Source organism: Pristis pectinata, chromosome 11 (genome assembly GCF_009764475.1).
Source record: "Pristis pectinata isolate sPriPec2 chromosome 11, sPriPec2.1.pri, whole genome shotgun sequence".
NCBI lineage: Eukaryota > Metazoa > Chordata > Chondrichthyes > Rhinopristiformes > Pristidae > Pristis > Pristis pectinata.
Window position 1 is genome coordinate 26,937,463 of NC_067415.1, and position 20,658 is coordinate 26,958,120.

Below are 20,658 nucleotides of genomic sequence, written 5' to 3' on the forward strand. Positions count from 1 at the left end.
ACAAAACATGTTGTGATTGGCAGGATGGAAAGGACTACATCCCCCTGAGAGACATGCTCGTATCAAATAACTTTAACTTCTCAGTCCCAACTTCGCCAGACTCCTGCTTGGGAGAAGAAATGGAGAATTCAAAATTTAATTATAAATGTACAGGAAGCTGTGGGTAAGATATATTACATTTTTATCAAGAAAATTAAAATCTTTACTGAAAATTCAGTCAAAAGGACAGACAGTGAATTAAATTATGTTGTAACTGCAGAGGAAATTCACCAAGAGGACAAGTGTCCAGACTGTGAGCTTACTTCTGGCTCAGTTCTATGATGTTTATTAACTTGCAATGTCACCCACATCTGTTCATAAATAATACTGATGTAAGTGAAAAACTCTTGCTGATTTTCGCTGCCTTATTTTCTGCTCCTACTCAAGACCAATTTAACTCCAGGATTTTTTTAAAATCAGACAAATTAAGATCAGTTAACTCCACTTGAAATTCTTTTGCTTGAGGCAGAATTAAGATTAACAAATATCTTTTTTTGTACTTCCAGTAATTGATTACAGCATATATAAAATGTTAACTGATAAGAAATATGCAACATGAAAAAGGAATAAGCAGTTATTTAATCAGAGCAAAACTTGAATCAGTACAATTATTTTTTTAACTTAAAAACACTGAATAAATGCTTAAGACAAGAAGAACCCACAGGGAACGTCTACAAACTTCTTGAGTTGTCAATTGCATTGCTGATGGGAAGCAAGATTGAGAAAAAAAAAGTGGAAAATTGTAAGGAAAGGTTATGTCTTAATGCATCTTACTTGCCAGAAAGAAGCATTGGCAGGGTCCTGGATGCAGTAAGGTCACCATCCATGCAAATGAAAAAAATCTGCTTGAGTGCTGAACATATTTGGGGAGAGAGGAAACAACTCTGTATTTTTGAAATCTTTGTTGAATCTGAAATCTTATGAGAACCATAAATAGTTCAGAATCAGAAGTCTTTTTTACTGAAAAGCTGACATGCAGCCCAATTTTAATATGCAATATATTTTTATTACTGCAGATATATTAACACTTGTATGAACAAACAACCACAGGATTTGGAGACATTTGAAGAGTTACCACTTGAGCTTACAACATTAACAGATGTAAGTTTTCTTATGACTTGTGTATTGTTTGATAGCCTTGGCTCTGTTTCAAAACGTAAGACTTACAATATAATTTTGCAAGCATCCTTCCCCATGTTACAATGGATAGATGTTATCTGCAGTGTTATGACAAACTTTACAGAGTCACTTCTGGCTTCCCTCTGAATCATTTGGGGATGTAAAAAAATCTCTCCCTTTTCCCTTTGAATTTTGAACACCTTGTGCTTCATGATAATGAAGAAATAAATAGAATAAAATATGATTATAAATATATCTGAAAATTATTTCTACCCTAAAATTGGAGCAGTTTTATGGAATATTTTCTTGCTTCCACAATTTGCATTGATAAAACAGACAAAGGTTGATCTTAACCGGAGTTACAACTTGTACTAAAATTATACTATTTGTACAAACTGTAAGTAAATACTTTGGGATGGATTTGATTTCCATATTAAACAACAACTAGCATGACATATAAAATTAACAAATTCATACCAAGAATGTGCAAGTTTGCCTCTCAAAACTTAATCTATGCCTGTCAAAACTGGACCAAATGGACTCTGTAGTCAAAAATTATCAAAACAAGGTACAAAGAATTGAAAGATATAAGATGGCAGAGACAAGGAACTGAACCAGACATAACAATGATCCGGGACAACAGGTCAATGATAGAAATGGTAATCAAAGGATCCACACAGTGGAAAAGAACAGAGAGGAAGGGGAATGCGAGGAAAACTACTGCAAGTCATGAACTTTTAATTTAGCTCTTCAACCTCCTGCAACCCAATTAGTAGTCTGAATAGTATTGTTTCAAGAATAAAATGAGAGTAAAGGTGGGAGTAGACAAAACATAACAAGGATGATATCCAGGTACAAAGTTTTGAAATTATTAATCATGACTGTGCCAGTTAATACTAAATGTTTTCCTTCATGGGGATGCTGTATAATTCTCTGGGAGATAATGAACCTTTTAAATATGCATAGTCAATGGTTCTGTCCTCCACATCCAGAAAAATTAAATCCTTCCCCACCTGTGCCCACTTTTTCCAGAAGTGCAAGGCACAATGGGCTGACCATCTGCTCCCAGGGGCATTTTGTGAGGTGCGACAGGCCCCAGTGGCAAGTGGGCCTCAGACAGCTGAAGCCCCATCCCTGCATTACCCTAATGGCCTTTGACAGATCATTGCTAACAAAGACTTTTGAACAGTTTTTGTATGTAATTGTTTGTCAAAGACATTTTATAAAAGATCAAAAAGTTAAAAGTTCTGAAAAGATAACATCAATTAAAAACATATTAAAGTACTACAATTTATTAAAAAGTATTAAAATATAGTAAAATAATTCAAGCACTTACCTTTTTCCACAGCACCAGTGAGCAAATGAATGGGATTACTGTTTATCTGGCAGTCTTCCCCAATATAAAACTGAGGGCCAATGCAAAGTGCATTGGTGCACAGTGGTGAGTCCAATGTTGAGTAGAAGGTTGGGTGTGTGACCTTCACAATGTTTCAGACTTTCCATTTAATGTGTGAATGAGGAAATGCAAACAGCTAATAGCGAGTGGTTCCCTACAGGTAAATACAAAGAGTGCTAGGAGATTCTTTGCTGCTGGTTAATGTCAGTTCTTCCTTGGGTGGCCTGAGTACTTTACTTTTAAGGCAGTTTTTTCACCACTTCCACTTATGTGATAGCATGACCCAGTATTTAAACAATAGCATCCTTTGGGACATTAAACTACTTTATTCGTTGTAGAGAAAACATTCAGAACGATAGTTAAAGTTTATTTCTATCATGTCAACTTAAAATATTGAACACACAATGCTGTCCTACTTCATTTGGTCATCTCACTATGGTAATAGCTACTTTCTTTACACTTGTTCTCTTTGTTACATTCTTTTTCTTATCCTCGCTATCTGAGTGCCTCTTTTGAAACTGTCCTTACTAAAGTTTAATAGCAATTTTAATTTTATTTGAAAATTTTCCCTGGTCTTCAAAATGATTCCAAACCAAGATTTGAGACAAAGACCATATGTTTTTAGAGCATCCTATCTGGATGTATCATGGCTTGGTACAGCAACTGCTCTGCCCAGGACCGCAAGAAGCTGCAGAGAGTTGTGGACACAGCCCAGCGCATCACAGACATCAGCCTCCCCTCCTTGGACCTCTCGTTGTCTTGGTGAAGCAGCCAGCATAATCAAAGACCCCACCCACCTGGGACATCCTCTCTTCTCTCCTCTTCCATCGGGTAGAAGATACAGGTGCCTGAGGGCACGTACCACCAGACTTAAGGACAGCTTCTACCCCACTGTGATAAAACTATTGAACAGTTCCCTTATACAATGAGATGGACTATGATCTCACGATCTACCCTGTTGTGACCTTGCACTGCACATTCTCTGTAGCTGTGACACTTTACTCTGTACTGTTATTGTTTTTACCTGTACACTCCGTACTAACTCAATGTAAATGCACTGTCTAATGAATTGACGCGTATAATTGGTTTGCAAGACAAGTTTTTCACTGTACCTCGGTACAAGTGACAATAATAAACCAATACCAATACCAAATAGAGTTGTATTTTACCACTTGCAATATATCCTGGCAGTCTATTTGTTTAAGCAGTCATCCCACATCATTGTACGTGCAACTTCAAAGTCACAACCCTGCATCCTACGCACAGGCTTACCCACTCAGCTACCTAACATTCACCTTTATCTGTATGAGATGTGATCTGACAGATACAGACCCACTCTGGCACTGCATTTAAATCTGCCTATGTTCTTTTTTTCTCTCTGTAGTCCTTATTTCTGCATCATTTGTAAACACACACACAGACTCCTGGCACCCTCATCCACATCATTTATAAAACTGGTGAAGGAACGGCTCTAGTACAAGACTCTATTATTGCCTTGTACTCCTACAAAATCTGTACCAATAATAGTTACTTTCTTACCCAAACCAAATCTACCTACTAATCCTACAGAATTTTACCATTATTAAATAGACTGTGGTATGATATCAGGTCAAAAGGTTTTTGAAAATTAAAGCGGATAAATACAACTGAGCTACCCATATCCAAAGATCCAAAAAGGAAGTTAGTAAGACATAACCTTTTTAGGTTTCTAATAAGCTCTTCCTTTGCTACTGAACCTTTCTCCTAACTTCTCTTTAACCAAAACAGATTAATGGGCCTGTAATTGCTTGGTTATAACTTAATTTTTTAGATAATGTCAGACAGTTCATAAGATAATACCTTTTGGGATAACACTGACAAGGTCTGATTTTAATAAACATTCAGCAAATTCTAGCAGCTTGTAACTTCACTCTATAAAACTATGGAAATCTATTTTGTTTTTCAAACCCAAATTTAAGAATAAATTGTTCCTAAACTCTTTCTTTGGATAGGTAGTCAAAAGATCCTGAAATGTCCAAAGTCAGAAAAAGCTATGATTTAAATTGTGCAGTGTTCTGCTCAGACCACACTTGCACACTCTGCCGGGTTGGAACCAAAGGAAACATTTAACCATCAAAAGCTGTACAGACAAGAGCCATGAGACTGATCCCTAGTATCAAGCTCAGCAAAATGATTTAAAGATTGCAGAGACTGGGCTTTCCAGCCTGCAAAAGATCCACCTGAGAGATGACCAAAAGATACTAAATGGTATAAAGATTAAGTTGGATTGCTTTTACAGAATAAGAGAGAGATAAAGAGAGAGATATCTTTATTAGTCACATGTACATCGAAACACACAGTTTTTACATCGTGTGTTCTGGGGGCAGCTGAAAGGATAGCTATAAAGTTTAAGCTATAAAAGGTAATTTAAAAATTTATATCATGAAGCTCCCCATGTTAGATGATCAACTCTTGAAGAGCACTTCTTAAACTAAGTGATAGTGGAAGAAATTCAGAAATGATTTTGGAAATAATTACATAGACAGATGGGATCGTTATCCACGTCTTACAGTTTGCCTTTGAGTATGTGCATGAATAATGCTTTACTTATAACAGCTTTAATAACTTGTAAGTTTTTCCAGTTTTGAAATAACAGAGGGACATTGGTCAGAGGGACAAGGAAACATGATCCATCTCACCTACAGTTCCACATTGATGCAAAACCATTATCTTGAATATGAGCTATTGTCATCAATGAACAAATAATTAAATCGTATTTCAAATTGCTAAATGGTTTATAGATATAATAAAATGAAATATCAATCCAAAGTTAATTTCTCCTGTCTTTCTTAGGATTATCAGACTGACAGTGGAATGGTTTTGGCCTCAGAAGAATTAAAATGTCCAGTGCCGATGGACAGCAAGCCAATACATCCGCAGTATTTTGGGTAAGCCAACACAATATAATAAATTTGTTAAAAGCAGTAATTATAACAGGAAACTGGAACCAGAGAAAAAAGGAGACATGGCTTAAAAAATGAAACAAACCCTAGCAGGGAGTACATGCAGTTTAGCACTCTGTGTTTGTCCTCTCCAAGTATGCAGGAAAGTGATTAAGTAGGAAGTCCTTTTTGTGACAAAATGTTTTTTTAAAGCTGAGTAAATTTGTGCTGCATAAACATCATTTCAAGTTGTGAGGGCCAGGCAAATGTGCTGCAGCAGCTTAATTCCTAAGTAAGCCTTGGCTTTTTACGAGCTACACAGTAATTATCTGGTGTCTTTGTCATTCACTCTAATTTAATTAGGTTGCAAAACTTGGAATAAAATTGCTGGCAAGTTTTTAACTTGAAATCCTTCCTGTACTTCCCTGTTTCCTTAGATTTTTTTCTTTATTTGCAAAACAAGAATAGATCCAGTTTGTTGAGTTTTTTTTAACGGCTGTAACTAAAACAGAGTGCCACAAATGAGCTTTTTATAACAAAGTAACATGCAAAGGCAGAAATGGAAATTGAAAGTTGAGCAGTCTATTTTTGTGGTGTTGCTTGAAGGAGGTACATTGGACAGGAGACCAGGAGAACGAGTTGCTCATGTTTGAATTGTGTTATAGGTTCTTTAGCATTTACCAGACACAGTGAGCAGAGCCTTGCTTAATGGTCCAAATTGTTCTGAGCCATAGCTCCAGCTAGCCACAGTGTGAGCTTCAGTGCTTTCCAAACTTCTGTGTCAGCACACTGCATTTGAATTCTTGTTCTACCCCTGGACTCGCTATTGGATCTTGGGGGGTGTTCAGTGATGTGAAATCAAGAAAACTGCAGATGCAGGAAATCTAAATTAAAAGCAGGAAATGCTGGAAACACTCAACAGGTCAGGCAGCATCTGTGGAAAGAGGAACAGATTTAACATTTCAGATCCAGGCCCCCTATGTTAGAAACTGAAAAAGAAAGAAAACAAGTTAATTCTCATTAGCAGAAAAGGAGGGGGAGGGATGGATAAAACAAAGGGAATATCTCTGATAGGGTGTCCCCCATAGGGGAATCAGAGATGTCATTAGAGACATTTGAAAACAGTTGAACAAGTCCTTGATGGCAACCGACGTGATCGCTACTTGCTGTCTGCTCCTCTTACAGAAAAGCCATGGATCCAAAACTCTGGATCATTGGGAACCATTAGGGGTTAGTGGGCTGTGAGACTAGCACAGGGACAGGTTGGATTGAGTTTGATCCAGCCCAATGTGTCATCTGAAAGACATGTCCTTGGGAATAGAATTCTTTCCCATTACTAAAATGATTTATGTGTTGATTACATCGTCAGTTTCACTGTGCTGCTTAGTCATGGTGCAGCTGACCCAAAGTAATGCAAGTTTATCGTGTTAAGTAGGACACGATAAGGCCATCAAGTGAGATGACAAAAAATCTGAAGTCTTACATTTATATTGGATCATTACAGAATATCCAGAGTCCTAATCAGAGACTTGCACCTGATGGACACTTTTAACCACATCTAATTATGTCTTGATGATATCTTGCAATCTGTTCTTTGTTCAAAGACACATGACCTCATTTCCAATATTCACTTCAATGGCATTTCCAGATAGCATGCCTTCTGTTACCTTCATGTGTGAAAACATTCTGTGAACTTCCCTTCTTCCTTGGCTTCTTGAATCAAGGAGTACAATTTTTTCTGCAACGGAGCTTGTTCTTCCAAATTTTGGCTCAGTGTACGCCTCACAGCATGGAAAAATGGAGTTTAATTACACCCTCCCATGGCTCAGTGAAGTTATAATGGAGTTAATTAAGATCAACCATTCTCTTCACAAGGAACTTCACCTCCAACATCAGGCTTACACCAATGAACCCAAACCAATATAGTAACAACTTATGTGGAAAAATGTCTGAGTTCTCTCGCATCTGTACCATTAATAATAATACATTACTTTTAACTGATGTTAGTTTTATGCATTCTCAACAGTTTGAGAAAGGCACTTGAGAAAGTTTCTTGCTTTACAGTGGGTGAGAATGTTTGATCTTCCTGTAGCTAAATGAGGCCATCCAAAATGTACAAAAGAATCTGACTGACTGGTCTTGTATGACCATGTTAGAAGGGATTCTGTGGAGCCCAAAAAAGAATGCATTAAGAAGTGTGAATCATGAAATATCCTTATGCTTTCACCTTTGAACAAAGTGTACACACATCATGGATCCAAAAGCTAATGCTGGAAATTCAAAATAAAATAAAATATTCTGGAAATATTCAGCAGATCAGGCTGCATCTATGGAGAAAGAAACAGAGATCTGTTTTTCTATTTTTTTGTTTCTTTCTCTGCAGATGTAGCCTGATTTGCTGAGTATTTCCAACACTTTCTGTTTTATACTCAATAGCACTACTTGTATTTCCTGTCTTCTATCTCATTCCAGAGATCTGAACACATAAAGTATCAGTCCAATCCGAATGGAGTGCTCTGGTGTTGGAGCTACTGTCTTTTAAATTGCTTACAATGTGCAGGTAGCAAGGCTGATATCTATTGCCCATCCTTAATTGCACTGAACATAAGGCAATTAAAATTCAACCACATTGGTGGGTCTGGAGTAACACATAAACAGGTTGACGATGACAGACCACCTTTTCTGAAGGCAATTAATGAGTCGGCTAGTTTTTTAAAATGAGCCAGTAAACTCAGGCCCTATCTACACTTTCTATAAGTGAGTTACATAAACATTGTTGTTTTTAAATATTTTTTTATTTCCTATTCCATGATGAATGCATATCTGCCCTTTAAAAAGTTTTGAAATAAATTTCTGGGTGTTAATGCAATGAGTTTGGACCTCAGCTATTAAATATCCTCACTTAATTTTAACGCCCTGTGTAAATGATGAATGGAACAAGTATTAAGTTGCCTAATAATGAATCAGATCAAATTGTAACAAAGATCCTATTTAGAATCCATAACTATGAGATTACATCATTTGCTGCTGATATATTTAAAAAAGAACAGTTCTCTGATGTAAAAATGTATATATCACAATGCACCGTCCTACCAGACTTCTGTCATCCAGAGGTACAGTGGCATGCAAAAGTTTGGGCACCCCTGGTCAAAATTTTTGTTACTGTGAATAGTTGAGTAGAAGATGAACTGAACTCCAAAAGTCAAAGTTAAAGATGAAACATTCTTTTCAACATTTTAAGCAAGATTAGTGTATTATTTTTGTTCTGTACAATTTTAGAGTGAAACAAAGGAAAGGAGCACCATGCAAAAGTTTGGGCACCCCAAGAGATTTGAGCTCTCAGATAACTTTTACCAAGGTCTCAGACCTTCATTAGCTTGTTAGGGCTATGGCTTCTTCACAGTCATCGTTAGAAAAGGCCAGGTGATGCAAATTTCAAAGCTTTATAAATACCCTGACTCCTCAAAACTTGTCCCAACAATCAGCAGCCATGGGCTCCTCTAAGGAGCTGCCTAGCACTCTGAAAATTAAAATAAATGATGCCCACAAAGCAGGAGAAGGCTATAAGAAGATAGCAAAGCGTTTTCAGGTAGCCGTTTCCTCAGTTCGTGATGTAATTAAGAAATGGCAGTTAACAGGAACGGTGGAGGTCAAGTTGAGGTCTGGAAAACCAAGAAAACTTTCCAAGAGAACTGCTCATAGGATTGCTAGAAAGGCAAATCAAAACCCCTGTTTGACTGCAAAAGACATTCAGGAAGATTTAGCAGACTCTGGAGTGTTGGTGCACTGTTCTACAGTGCAGCGACACCTGCACAAATATGACCTTCATGGAAGAGTCATCAGAAGAAAACCTTTCCTGCATCCTCACCACAAAATTCAGTGTCAGAAGTTTGCAAAGGAACATCTAAACAAGCCTGATGCATTTTGGAAACAAGTCCTGTGGACTGATGAAGTTAAAGTAGAACTTTTTGGCCACAATGAGCAAAGGTGTGTTTGGAGAAAAAAGGGTGCAGAATTTCATGAAAAGAACACCTCTCCAACTGTTAAGCACGGGGGTGGATCGATCATGCTTTGGGCTTGTGTTGCAGCCAGTGGGATGAGGAACATTTCGCTGGTAGAAGGAAGAATGAATTCAATTAAATACCAGCAAATTCTGAAAGCAAACATCACACCTTCTGTAAAAAAGCTGAAGATGAAAAGAGGATGGCTTCTACGGCAGGATAACGATCCTAAACACACCTCAAAATCCACAATGGACTACCTCAAGAGGTACAAGCTGAAGGTCTTGCCATGGCCCTCACAGTCGCCCGAGCTAAACATCATCGAAAATCTGTGGATAGACCTCAAAAGAGCAGTGCATGCGAGACAGCCCAAGAATCTGACAGAACTAGAAGACTTTTGCAAGGAAGAATGGGCAAAAATCCCCCAAACAAGAATTGAAAGACTCTTAGATGGCTACAGAAAGTGTTCACAAGCTGCGATACTTGCCAAAGGGGGTGTTACTAAGTACTGGCCATGCAGAGTGCCCAAACTTTTGCCTCGGGCCCTTTTCCTTTTTTGTTATTTTGAAACTGTAAAAGATGGAAATAAAAAAGTAATCTTGCTTAAAATATTAAAGAAATGTGTCATCTTTAACTTTATGCCTTTTGGAAATCAGGTCATCTTTTACTCGCTTAGCTATTCACAGTAACAGAAATTTTGACCAGGGGTGCCCAAACTTTTACATGCCACTGTAAATGAAGCCTCAAGTAATCTAAGCTGGCCTGTCAATGACAACCAAGAAAAGTATACGGTATTCATTTGACCCTGGTATTGAACCACATTCTTGTCAAGAACCATTGTGAACTCATTTATGGAAATAGCTAAGAAAAGAAATGCTGCTCTTTTATTGGTATTGGTATTGGTTTATTATTGACTCTTGTACTGAGGTACAGTGAAAAGCTTGACTTACAAACTGATCGTACAGGTCAATTCATTACACAGTGCAGTTACATTGAGTTAGTACAAAGTGCATTGATGTAGTACAGGTAAGAACAGTAACAGTACAGAGTAAAGTGTCACAGCTACAGAGAAAGTGCAGTGCAATAAGGTGCAAGGTCACAACAAGGTAGATTGCGAGGTCATAGTCCATCTCATTGTATAGAGGAACCGTTCAATAGTCTTATCACAGTGGGGTAGAATCTGTCCTTAAGTCTGGTGGTACGTGCCCTCAGGCTCCTGTATCTTCTATCCGATGGGAGAGGAGAGGAGAGAGAATGTCCCGGGTGGGTGGGGTCTTTGATTATGCTGGCTGCTTCACCAATACAATGAGAGGTAAAGATAAAGTCCAAGGAGGGATTTCTTAGATTACAATAAAGGTCTAAAAATTCCTTTGTATAATTCATTGGTTTTTGAAGTCTGTGAAGCCAAAACACGAGAGGTGAGGCCCACTTTAGCATTATTTAATGGAGTCCCAGCCTTGCCTTGAATGCTACCAGGAAGCTAAGGCATCCATCCACGTCCCAGGTGGGTCCTCCCTTAGCGTTTTTCTTGTTGATCCTCCCCAGGTCCACCCCTCATTTTACAAAACCAGTGTCCACCACCCCAGCTGTCTGCTGCCTAACTGACTTCCTCCACTAGCTCAGGACTTGTACACTTTAGAATTTAGCTGACTAGGAACCTCACACAAGATGGGTACAGACCACCAGCATCTATTGCAATGCTGCTTTAATGCACATTTTGAGGTATCAAGTAATTTCTAGCCCAACAATTTCAATTTAGAGCAAAAGGCCAGGACATCCACAATGATGACAAAACACATGGAGAAGGAAAAGCCCATCTGAAGCTTCAGTTCAAGATCTCAAATACTGAACATATTAGTGTCCGAAATTGGGAACTTTGCAGCCTGAAAACCTTGGGTCTTAGGTCCAACTTGGAAGCCCTAGAAAAATATTTACACCTTAACCAACAGGGAAACTAATAATAACAACCCTAGTAATTATAGCAAGGTCAATATGCATACTAGAAATCTAAGCTTCAAACTTATTGAAATCTTTTCGAACAGACTTGTCAGCATTCCATTCTGCCTCTCTCCATACTTACTGAGGGTATTAATTTCAGACAGAGCTGGTTTAAGAACTGTCAGCACTTTAGATAGCAGGTGTAAGGTAAAAGAGGAGAAATTTAAAGGAGTTCTGAGGGGTAGGTTTTTCACACAGAGGGAGGTGAATATTTGGAATGAGCTGCCTGAGGAAGTGGTGGAGGCAGATATTATTACAATATTTAAAAAGCATTTGGACAGACTATTGGATAGGAAAGAAATAGAAGGATACAGGCCTAATGCAGGTAAATGGGATCAACAGAGATAGGCATCAAAGTGGGCATGGACGAGGTGGGCCAAAAGGACCCGTTTCTGTGCTGTGGGATTCTATGAAAGAAGGATTAAACAGAGAATGCAGCCAAAGGGCTCCACCAGAATTTTTACACTACTTAATATTTGGAACAAGGTGGCTGGCTGAGTATTGCATTCTGTTAACGTCTACTAAATATTGAACATTAACCGGAACTTGGGAATCATTTTGTTTTACACAACACACACAAAATGCTGGAGGAACTCAACAGGTCAGGCAGCATCTGTGGAGGGAAATAAACAGTCGACGTTTCAAGTCGAGATTGGTTTCGTATTTTTAGTGAAGCAGTTTCATGCAGACATTGGGAATTTGGTATCTTTTGCTGCAACTTCATGTATTCTTACATTGTGGTAGTCAGTAACATTTGTTTTGTTTTTGCAGTTTGAAGCCAACACGCAAAAGCAAAGAATTGGGTTTATCTGAAACTGTCAGTTGGAAGAGTACTTACAGCTCTGGTTACCAGTGTGGAGAGGAAGGCTACCGAGCAACTGCACGAGAGAGTTTCAGCTCTCTGAGTTCCTTAGAATCAAAAATGAGTTGCTGTATACCACCACCAGACTATAATTCACTGGCTTTTTATACCTCTCCACCAGTTTAAAGGGCTGTTTCACCAACACTCAAGGAAAAAAAATCTGCGTCTACATATTCAATGATTTGCACTACATCTCTAAGCAAACTTTGTTGTTATTGCTGTTACCAATATCAAAACGTAAGTGTGCTACCCACTCCCAGTAATCAGGTGGTAAGTGTGTCATGAACAGATGTAGATACATTAAGCTTTTATAAACCATCTTATTAGGGAAAATATAGTCCTTATTAAAGTGAGGGAAACACTCCTAGGGATGGCAGTTCCACCTCATAAACCCATCAGTCCTGGGTCAGTTATTGTACAACAGGTACAATAACAACATACACATGTATAGTTCAGAAAAGGGTTAGAGTTATTATCACACTATCCCAGATAATGTTTATGAGAGCATTCAAGACTGCATTAAAATTTTCAATCCATGCACCAGACACTGACGAACCTTACCTGCAGCCAATTTGTGGCATGTTAAGCAGAGTTTGGAATATGCCTCGCAGTGGGCAGTATGTTACTGCCCAGTAAAATTTCATTAAAGTGTCACCCTCATTATTATTCATGATTTTCAGGTAAATGTAAAATACAGGTTCATGTAAGTGCATTCACGGCATATTAATAAACCTGTTATCAATATAAAGCTAAAATACTCATTCCATAATTGTTACTTCTTCAGAGCAGGAGTGTTACCAGGGACTGAAAGCTACTGTCAGTGCAACCTGCTGGATTTAATCCACACAGATTAACAGAGATAGGCAGCAAAAGGATACTACTTTTGATTCTGGTTTTATTAAAAAGAAGATGCTTATTGGGATTTAATTCTCTCTGCCATTTTGTACTTTAAACACAAGCTATTGTGCTAAAATAGAACAGACGGGAAGTGAGATTCATTAGGATGCTAAAATTAACTATTAAAAGCATTGAATAGTTGTATTCATTTGATATACTGTGAGAATTTTAGTGGTTCAGGTTTTTTTTAAATCTCTGCAATAGAAGAACTCTCCCGTCAGTAAATTTCTTGTATAGAATTTTACCTAAATCATTTCTTTTTCTTAGGTAGCCTCTTGGGTTGGTGGATGACTTGTTTCCACTCCAACTCTGTAGGTTCCAAGGTGGCTAAAGAATACCATATGGGATCCACAGTCTCAGCCAGAGACAGGGCAGGAGGTGCCTGATATGGCAGGTTGGTAGGTTGTTTGGGAGTTTCTGTGTTCCATCTTCATGCTTCCACTAAAGAGATCTGGGGTACCCAGTTCCTACATGGATACCCAAATTCTACTCTGAATAGTCATGGCCCAGGAATTTCTAAAAGTTAATGAGGATATTACATTTTTTCAGAGCTTTGAGACTTTCCTTGAAGAGTTTGCTTTGTCATCTTGGAATTCCTGCGCCATGACAGAGCTTGGAGTAGAGTGCTTGTTTCAGGAGTCTGGTGCCTGGCATGCATACTCTGTGCCCAGCAAAGTGAAGCTGGCTGAGCACAATTAGAGCTTCAGCAGCAGGGATATTGGTCTGGAAGTGGATGCTGACATTGGTTTGCTTATCCTACCAGTACATTTGGAGGATTTTATGGAAGTAGCTTTGGTGCCTCTTGAGTGCTTTGATGTGCCTGATGTAGTCCATATCACCTGAGCAGGAAGGAGGGGATCTCGTATTTGATAGACCATGAACTTAGTACTCTGTTTCAAGTCTAAGTCTTTGAATAATTTTTTTCCTCAAGTGGCTAAAAGCTATGCTGATACTCTGAAAGTGCTCGTGATTTTTGTCATAATTTTTGTCTAGGTTGAAAGATGATGCCTGGAATATGGGGAATGATTCATATTTTCCAGGATCTTGCAATGGATCTTTATTACAGGGGGATGCCAGTGGTTGGAAGAGGATTTTTGCCTTATGGACGCTTTGTGTAAGGCCTGTTCCCTTGTATATTTCAGTGAACGAGCTGACAATAATTTGGAGCTCGGCTTCTGAGTATGCAGATGAGCAACCATCACCTGCAAACTGTAGCTCAATGAATGAGGTTGGAGTGACCTTGGTTCTGGTGTGGTGGTGACAAAGGTTGAAGAATTTCCCATTTGTCCCATAGGAAGCTTGTTGGAGTCGAGATGCACTATTGCAGCAAGGAGGATAGATAAAGGATTGGGGTGACATCACAGCCTGGAATGGAATTGAATTTCTTTTTGGAGCCACATTTGAGGAGGATTCTCCATAATCCCTCTCATCTGAAGGTGTCAAAGGCTTTTTCTTTGGGTGGGTGAGAATGGTGTGGTGATTGATCCCACTCCCTGTGTTTTTATTGGCGTTGTTACACCGTGAAGATCATATTGTTTATTCCACTTGATGGACTGAATTCATTCTGTGACTCAAGGATGAGCTCTTCAGCTGCTGGGTGGAGGTGAATGAGCATGATCCTTACAATGATTTTCCCAGTAAACACAGCAGGGAGACCCCTTAGTGGCTACTGCAATTGGATTCGTCTCCTTTCTTGAAGAGGATCACAATTAAGTCAGCTCTCAGGCCCCTAGTGTGCAATTCCAGATAAGGGAGAGGGCCTGTGGATTCCTGCCAGAATTTGCTCTCTGCTAAGTTTTTGAATTTCAGCAAAGATATCATCTGCTCTAGGGGACTCACTGTTTTTCAACATCTTCTTTCTTATGGACTCACCAAGTTTTAGTTGAGGATTTATTCAGAGTGCTCCATCTTTAATAAGCTCTCATTCATTCTCCCAAAAGAATATGGTTATCAGGCAAATAGAAAACCAGAAATCCTCACATTTGAGTTTCTTTTAAAATAAAATTACATACTCCTTCTATCAAATTTGGAAATGTAGCTCCAAGATAGTTTTGTTTGAGATAATTTTATTAAATACTTAGAGCACCTGCAGCTTAATAAATTATATCTTTTGGCATATTCCATGTATTCCCGCTAAAAGTAGAATCTCAAAATTCTAATTTTCCTAAAGAACTTGTTCTGATGGCTGAAAGATATATTAAAACAATGTAAAGAAATATAAAAAATATAAAACAATTTTGTGTTTCTATTTTATCCTATTTTAGCCAGCTACTTAGCTAGAGAGGGAGGAAATAAGGAAAAACCAATGCTTTAAGTTTTGTTCAGCTATTTTACATAATAAGCCCAACCTATATAATCCAAAAATTAGTACTTAACATTACAATATGTGCGCTGAGGAACCACAGGGCTGGTTGTTATTTGCTGAGAATCGCAAATCCTAATTTTCATCCTCTATTTATATTGCTTGAATAAGACTCTACCACCAATAGACACATATGAGTTTATAACCGATAATTCCAGCTCTTCTACTGACCTTCTGGCTGCAACCGAAAGTTGCAACATCTTATTTCTGATTATTGCTTCCTTTTGTTCCTGCTAGCCACTTGGGTATTTAATGCAGGGCCGTCACTGTCAGCTGTCCAGCTGATCAGGAATGAGCGAAATTCTGCTTTTACTTCCCCTATCTGCTACATCTTGGGCCAGATGGTTCTCAGTCCCACTTGCAAGCCCCTCCCACCACAAACACACTGTTATCCCCATGGCTGCAGTGACTTCTTCTGCCTTCTTGGGTCCAAACAAACTCCAACCTTTGCTGGCAAAGCTGAGTGGTTCATAAGCAGTTGCCTGGGGCTGGTCCATAGGAGGTAGATCCTGAGCTTCCCCTTCCTGGACTGCCCTCATGGTCTATTAATAGTTGTCAGAATGTCCTTGATGATCAAAAGAGATTTAAAAGTGGACCAAAATGATTAAAATATTTGGAAAAATAAAAATTGTTAAAAACATAAAAATAATAAATTTACATGAAAACATGTTTATGATATTAATTCATTAAAATATTTAACAAAATAATGAAAATTAAAGAAAGCACTTGTGTGCACTTACCTTTTCACCCCAGGTCAGCAATGCCATTCAAATTCATCCACCTCAGTTCAAGAGGTGAGTCTAACAGTGGAACAGGAGGCTCAGGTGCACTGGCATCTGATCACCAACACAATCCCCAACACCATGTTGTAATGTTGACTTGCGAAAGTCAAGAATGCACAGAACTACAGAGGGAACCTTGCCAGCAACTCCCTAAAAAACCACAGACAAAACGTCAGTATCTTTGGACTATGATGTGGATGACATGATGTTACTCAGATGACGTTTCTAATAATTTGTTACTTTTTACTGGGACTCTAAGGAAAATTGATATTGAGCCTGCATTGCTGTGGAAAGAGGATTAAAGAGAAAGGAGTGGGCAGTTTCAGTTCCATCATTCCTGATTAAGGTGCTTGCTATTGCCAAGTGATGGAGAGTTATTTAAAACAAAACTCAATCTGAATTTATGTACCCACTGAAAGATCAAATGAAAACATATATTATCAAATTCTCAAAAAACATAGTCCAACTGTTGAGGGAATATGGCAACAGTTTTTGCAGGATTATAGGATAAGTATCCCACTGATGTTGGCTTGAAGAATCCAGTGGCTAGTGAGAAGCTAATAATTGTAATTCAGAAGAGAATAAAGTCATTTTTTGAGATTGCATTGTAATGAAAGATCTTTAAATTCTTTGTGACTAATATCTTTATTAGTCACGTGTTCATCGAAACACACAGTGAAATGCATCTTTTGCGTAGAGTGTTCTGGGGGCAGCCCACAAGTGTCGCCACGCTTCCAGCGCCAACATAGCATGCCCACAACTTCCTAACCCGTACGTCTTTGGAATGTGGAAGGAAACCAGAGCACCTGAAGGAAACTCACGCTGACACGGGCAGAATGTACAAACTCCTTAGGCAGCTACATATAGAAAACAGAGTTCTCTTACGTGCATAGAATGTTTACCATTTGAGCATTTTGCTGTAGTCCTTATTTAAATGGAGAATCAGATTTTAGATTGAGTGTAATGTTTTCTGTTTTATTTTTGAAATTGAGTGAACTAAAGGGTTAGTTTGGAGTCATATACACTTTCCAACTACAAAAGTGTTTTGGTCTTTATTGGAACGTGCTGCGCCACAAAACTGAATAAAAGAAAAAAAAAATTCCTTGTTGCACCTGAAAATCTGTGCACAAATCTTGGTGCCACATGGAAAATGCAGTAGAAGGAAACTCATGTAGGCATTAGGACATGGTCAGTTTTATGGCCAAAGATTCAATTGGTCGATAAACTTGATAGAGGAGTTCAAGGAAAGTTGGCCATATTGCTATTATGCAGATAATTCCTTAACATGCAAAATTCTGCATTCCTTTAGCCACATAACTAGTTTGCCTCTGGATTACTGCTGTATGTGGCTTTAAGTGCAGGGCAAATTCCAGGTCATCGTATAGATTCTGTGAGTGAGTTAATTGTGTCATTTTCATGTTCAAGTATAATTTTTAAAATAGCTGAACATCCCTTGGTAGCTTGCACTGAAAAATGATGATAAATGCTTGTTATATCTCAGCAAGCTAGCTATTCTAAATCACAATCCTATATGCTGTTAACCAAGGTCCCATATGATGAGAACTCTGCCTGAAATGAATTCACTGGGTAGATTTTTGGAACCTTTGCACATTGCAAATGGGCATAAATAAACATGAGGTGAACTACTGCAACTCATGGCTTGGGTGGTCTGTATTTACGCTTGTGTGTAATGCATTATTTTCAGATTAGTACATTAAACAGAACAGTGTAGGTACCTTTATATATTCTATATTCTCAGAGTTTAAGCCTTTAAGTGACTGAAATTTCTTTGGTTGCATGCTGTTTATCCTGAATGACGATGAGGTGAATTCTGTATGTCTTTTTTTGGAACTCACAAGTGTAATTGTTATAACTGTATTTCCATTTAGAAGTAATAAAAGATGTTTAATTACTTCCATTCCGGTGCATTATATTTTACTGTATCTTTGGATTGTATCAAAATCTTACTGATCCTGTATGTTGATCAGTGCAAGAGCATTATAGACTATAAATCTTTTTTGTCTTTGAAGATTTCAAGTTGCAGGATGGTCTGTCCCTTACAAGAAGTAAATCATATTTGTTCTATTCTATTAAGTCTATGCTGGCTCCCTGTTTCCCCATTTATTTCCCTGTAACCTATTTTCTCTCATATACCCTTTAACTCCCAGCTACCTACTCTAGGGGTAATTTACAGTAGCCAATTAAACTAACAACCATCATGTTTTTGTAAGACGTTAGAAACACTAAAAAACAAAAACAATCACATACAGTTATCTGAACAATTAAACTGTGTGAACTATCTGTACTTGTTTTTGTAAGACGTTAGAAACACTAAAAAACAAAAACAATCACATACAGTTATCTGAACAATTAAACTGTGTGAACTATCTGTACTTTTCTTTCTCCCTCCTAGCTCCAATTGAATGGAGTCATGAACCCGCAGCAGGTCTAACCCAGTGGGTTCAGTGAGCAGATTCCCAGAGTAACTGCTGGAGACTAAAGAAAATTAATACTTCACCACAGACATTGAAACACGATTGGGAAATTGTCACTGACACCCCTATCTGGAAGTTGTGGACTTCTGCATTTGTGCAAGTTTCCCGACCGTTACAGAGGAAATGGCAGCATTTCCACATGGAACTCATCCCTGGCATGTCTCAGGAAAGTCCAGGCTATTAAGGTGCAGTAGTGTCTTCATGTATTATCTTATAAATGATGACAGTAGTAATTGGCTGGATTAGTTTCATCCTGTGTTTTGTGAGTGGTATAATCTCTCAGACAGCTAATTCAATTAGAAGAGGTTTGTAGCTGGATTGTCAGAGAATGTAAGCTTTGGTGTGTTCTGGGCCCCCAGCTCCTTTTGAATCTTGGCTGCAATGGCATGACACTCTGTGGTGGAGGCGACCATGGGAATAAGCCAAGTGAAATAATCCACTTGTGATTCTTGTGGCTTTCAGACAGCTCTGTGATTAGAATGCTTATACATCTTCCTGCGTTTGCTCCTGCCTTACCTTTTTAAAATCTGCATCAGAACCAGGTACCTTGGGTTGACGGGAATGAAGGAATACCAGGCCATGAGACTACAGATTGAAGGCCCATAGCATCCGATGTTTTGGCCTGTTATTCAGTCTCACTTTGCATATTAGTGAGCCCCACCATGCAGTAACGATGACCACATTGCAGTTGAGACTTTGTCTATCAATGGTGTTGTGCTTAGAAGTATCCAGGAAGATAACCTATTAAGGTTTATTATCCAGAAGAGTATTGATCTGGTGACCTGAGTCCAAATCCCATAGCAATGTCTGGGGAAAATAAATTCAAGAAATTAAATAAATCTGAAATAAAAAGTTAGTGTCAGTCATGAGGAAGTGAAACTACTGGATCCTCATGAAGCCCACATGATACACTAATGAGTTACAAGGAAAGAAGTCTAGCACTTTCCTCCAGTTTAGACTGTGGTATCATCTGCAAACTTGTTTTATTTATTACACTCCCAAAACTGAGACGTCTGCTCTTAGAAAAAAAACTAGCAGATTTCAACAAAGATCCTTAACATTTTATCTTTAACCTTTTTATTCTGCTTAATTTCTTAATGGCCTGAGGAACGGAGATGTGTCAGTTTTCAGCACTTTATTTTTGGAATGCAGGAAAGAGGGCTAGCTTACTTTAGTACACTATTACTGCCATATCGCTCTGGAACAGAGACTCTATTGCCTGCATATTCATTGCTTAAAATCAGAAACTCTTTCCTGCAGCTGAGATTGAATCCTAAAAGAAAGAACATCAAAAAGGCCTAGAAGGCAGGAACACATGTACAGAACCAGCATGTCTGTGTGTAGAGTGAGCAAGAATTGTGAATCAAGAAGCAAAAATCTTCTAGTTCTTCCTATTGGAATGGTGGGTGGGTGGGGGGGAGATTAACTGGAAAGGTGTTTCCTTGTATTGTGGGTGAGTACCTACCGAGATAGCTTTAAGCAAAACATAGATATGAATTGACTTCAATATGGATTTAATCCAAATGTTACTTAGTTTCATTTAAAAAATATAGAAAATGATCCATTAGTTGTGAAGTTGTAATGTAGAAGTAAGTTTTGTTAAATTCATTCATGATGTATCCACCACTGGCAAGTCGTTGCCCATGAAGACCACATTCTTGAACCCTCACCGTTCTTCTGAAGAAGGTAGTCCTAGGTGCTGTCATGTCAGGAACTGACCCACCAATAATGAAGTTATTGCAATATATTTTGTTGCAATTATAGTGAGGGAAGTGGACCTTGCAGG

General features: G+C 38.4%; 1 protein-coding gene across 1 annotated transcript in view; it reads left to right on the top strand.

The window, feature by feature from the left end:
• flt1 (fms related receptor tyrosine kinase 1) overlaps positions 1-18,119 on the top strand; it is a 129,420-nt gene extending 111,301 nt beyond the window's left edge. Inside the window, 4 exon segments of the mRNA XM_052026169.1 lie at positions 24-163; positions 1,056-1,140; positions 5,387-5,481; positions 12,246-18,119. Of these exon segments, the coding sequence (XP_051882129.1) occupies positions 24-163; positions 1,056-1,140; positions 5,387-5,481; positions 12,246-12,462 (537 nt within the window). The 3' untranslated portion in view covers positions 12,463-18,119.
• The last annotated feature ends 2,539 nt before the right edge of the window (positions 18,120-20,658 follow it).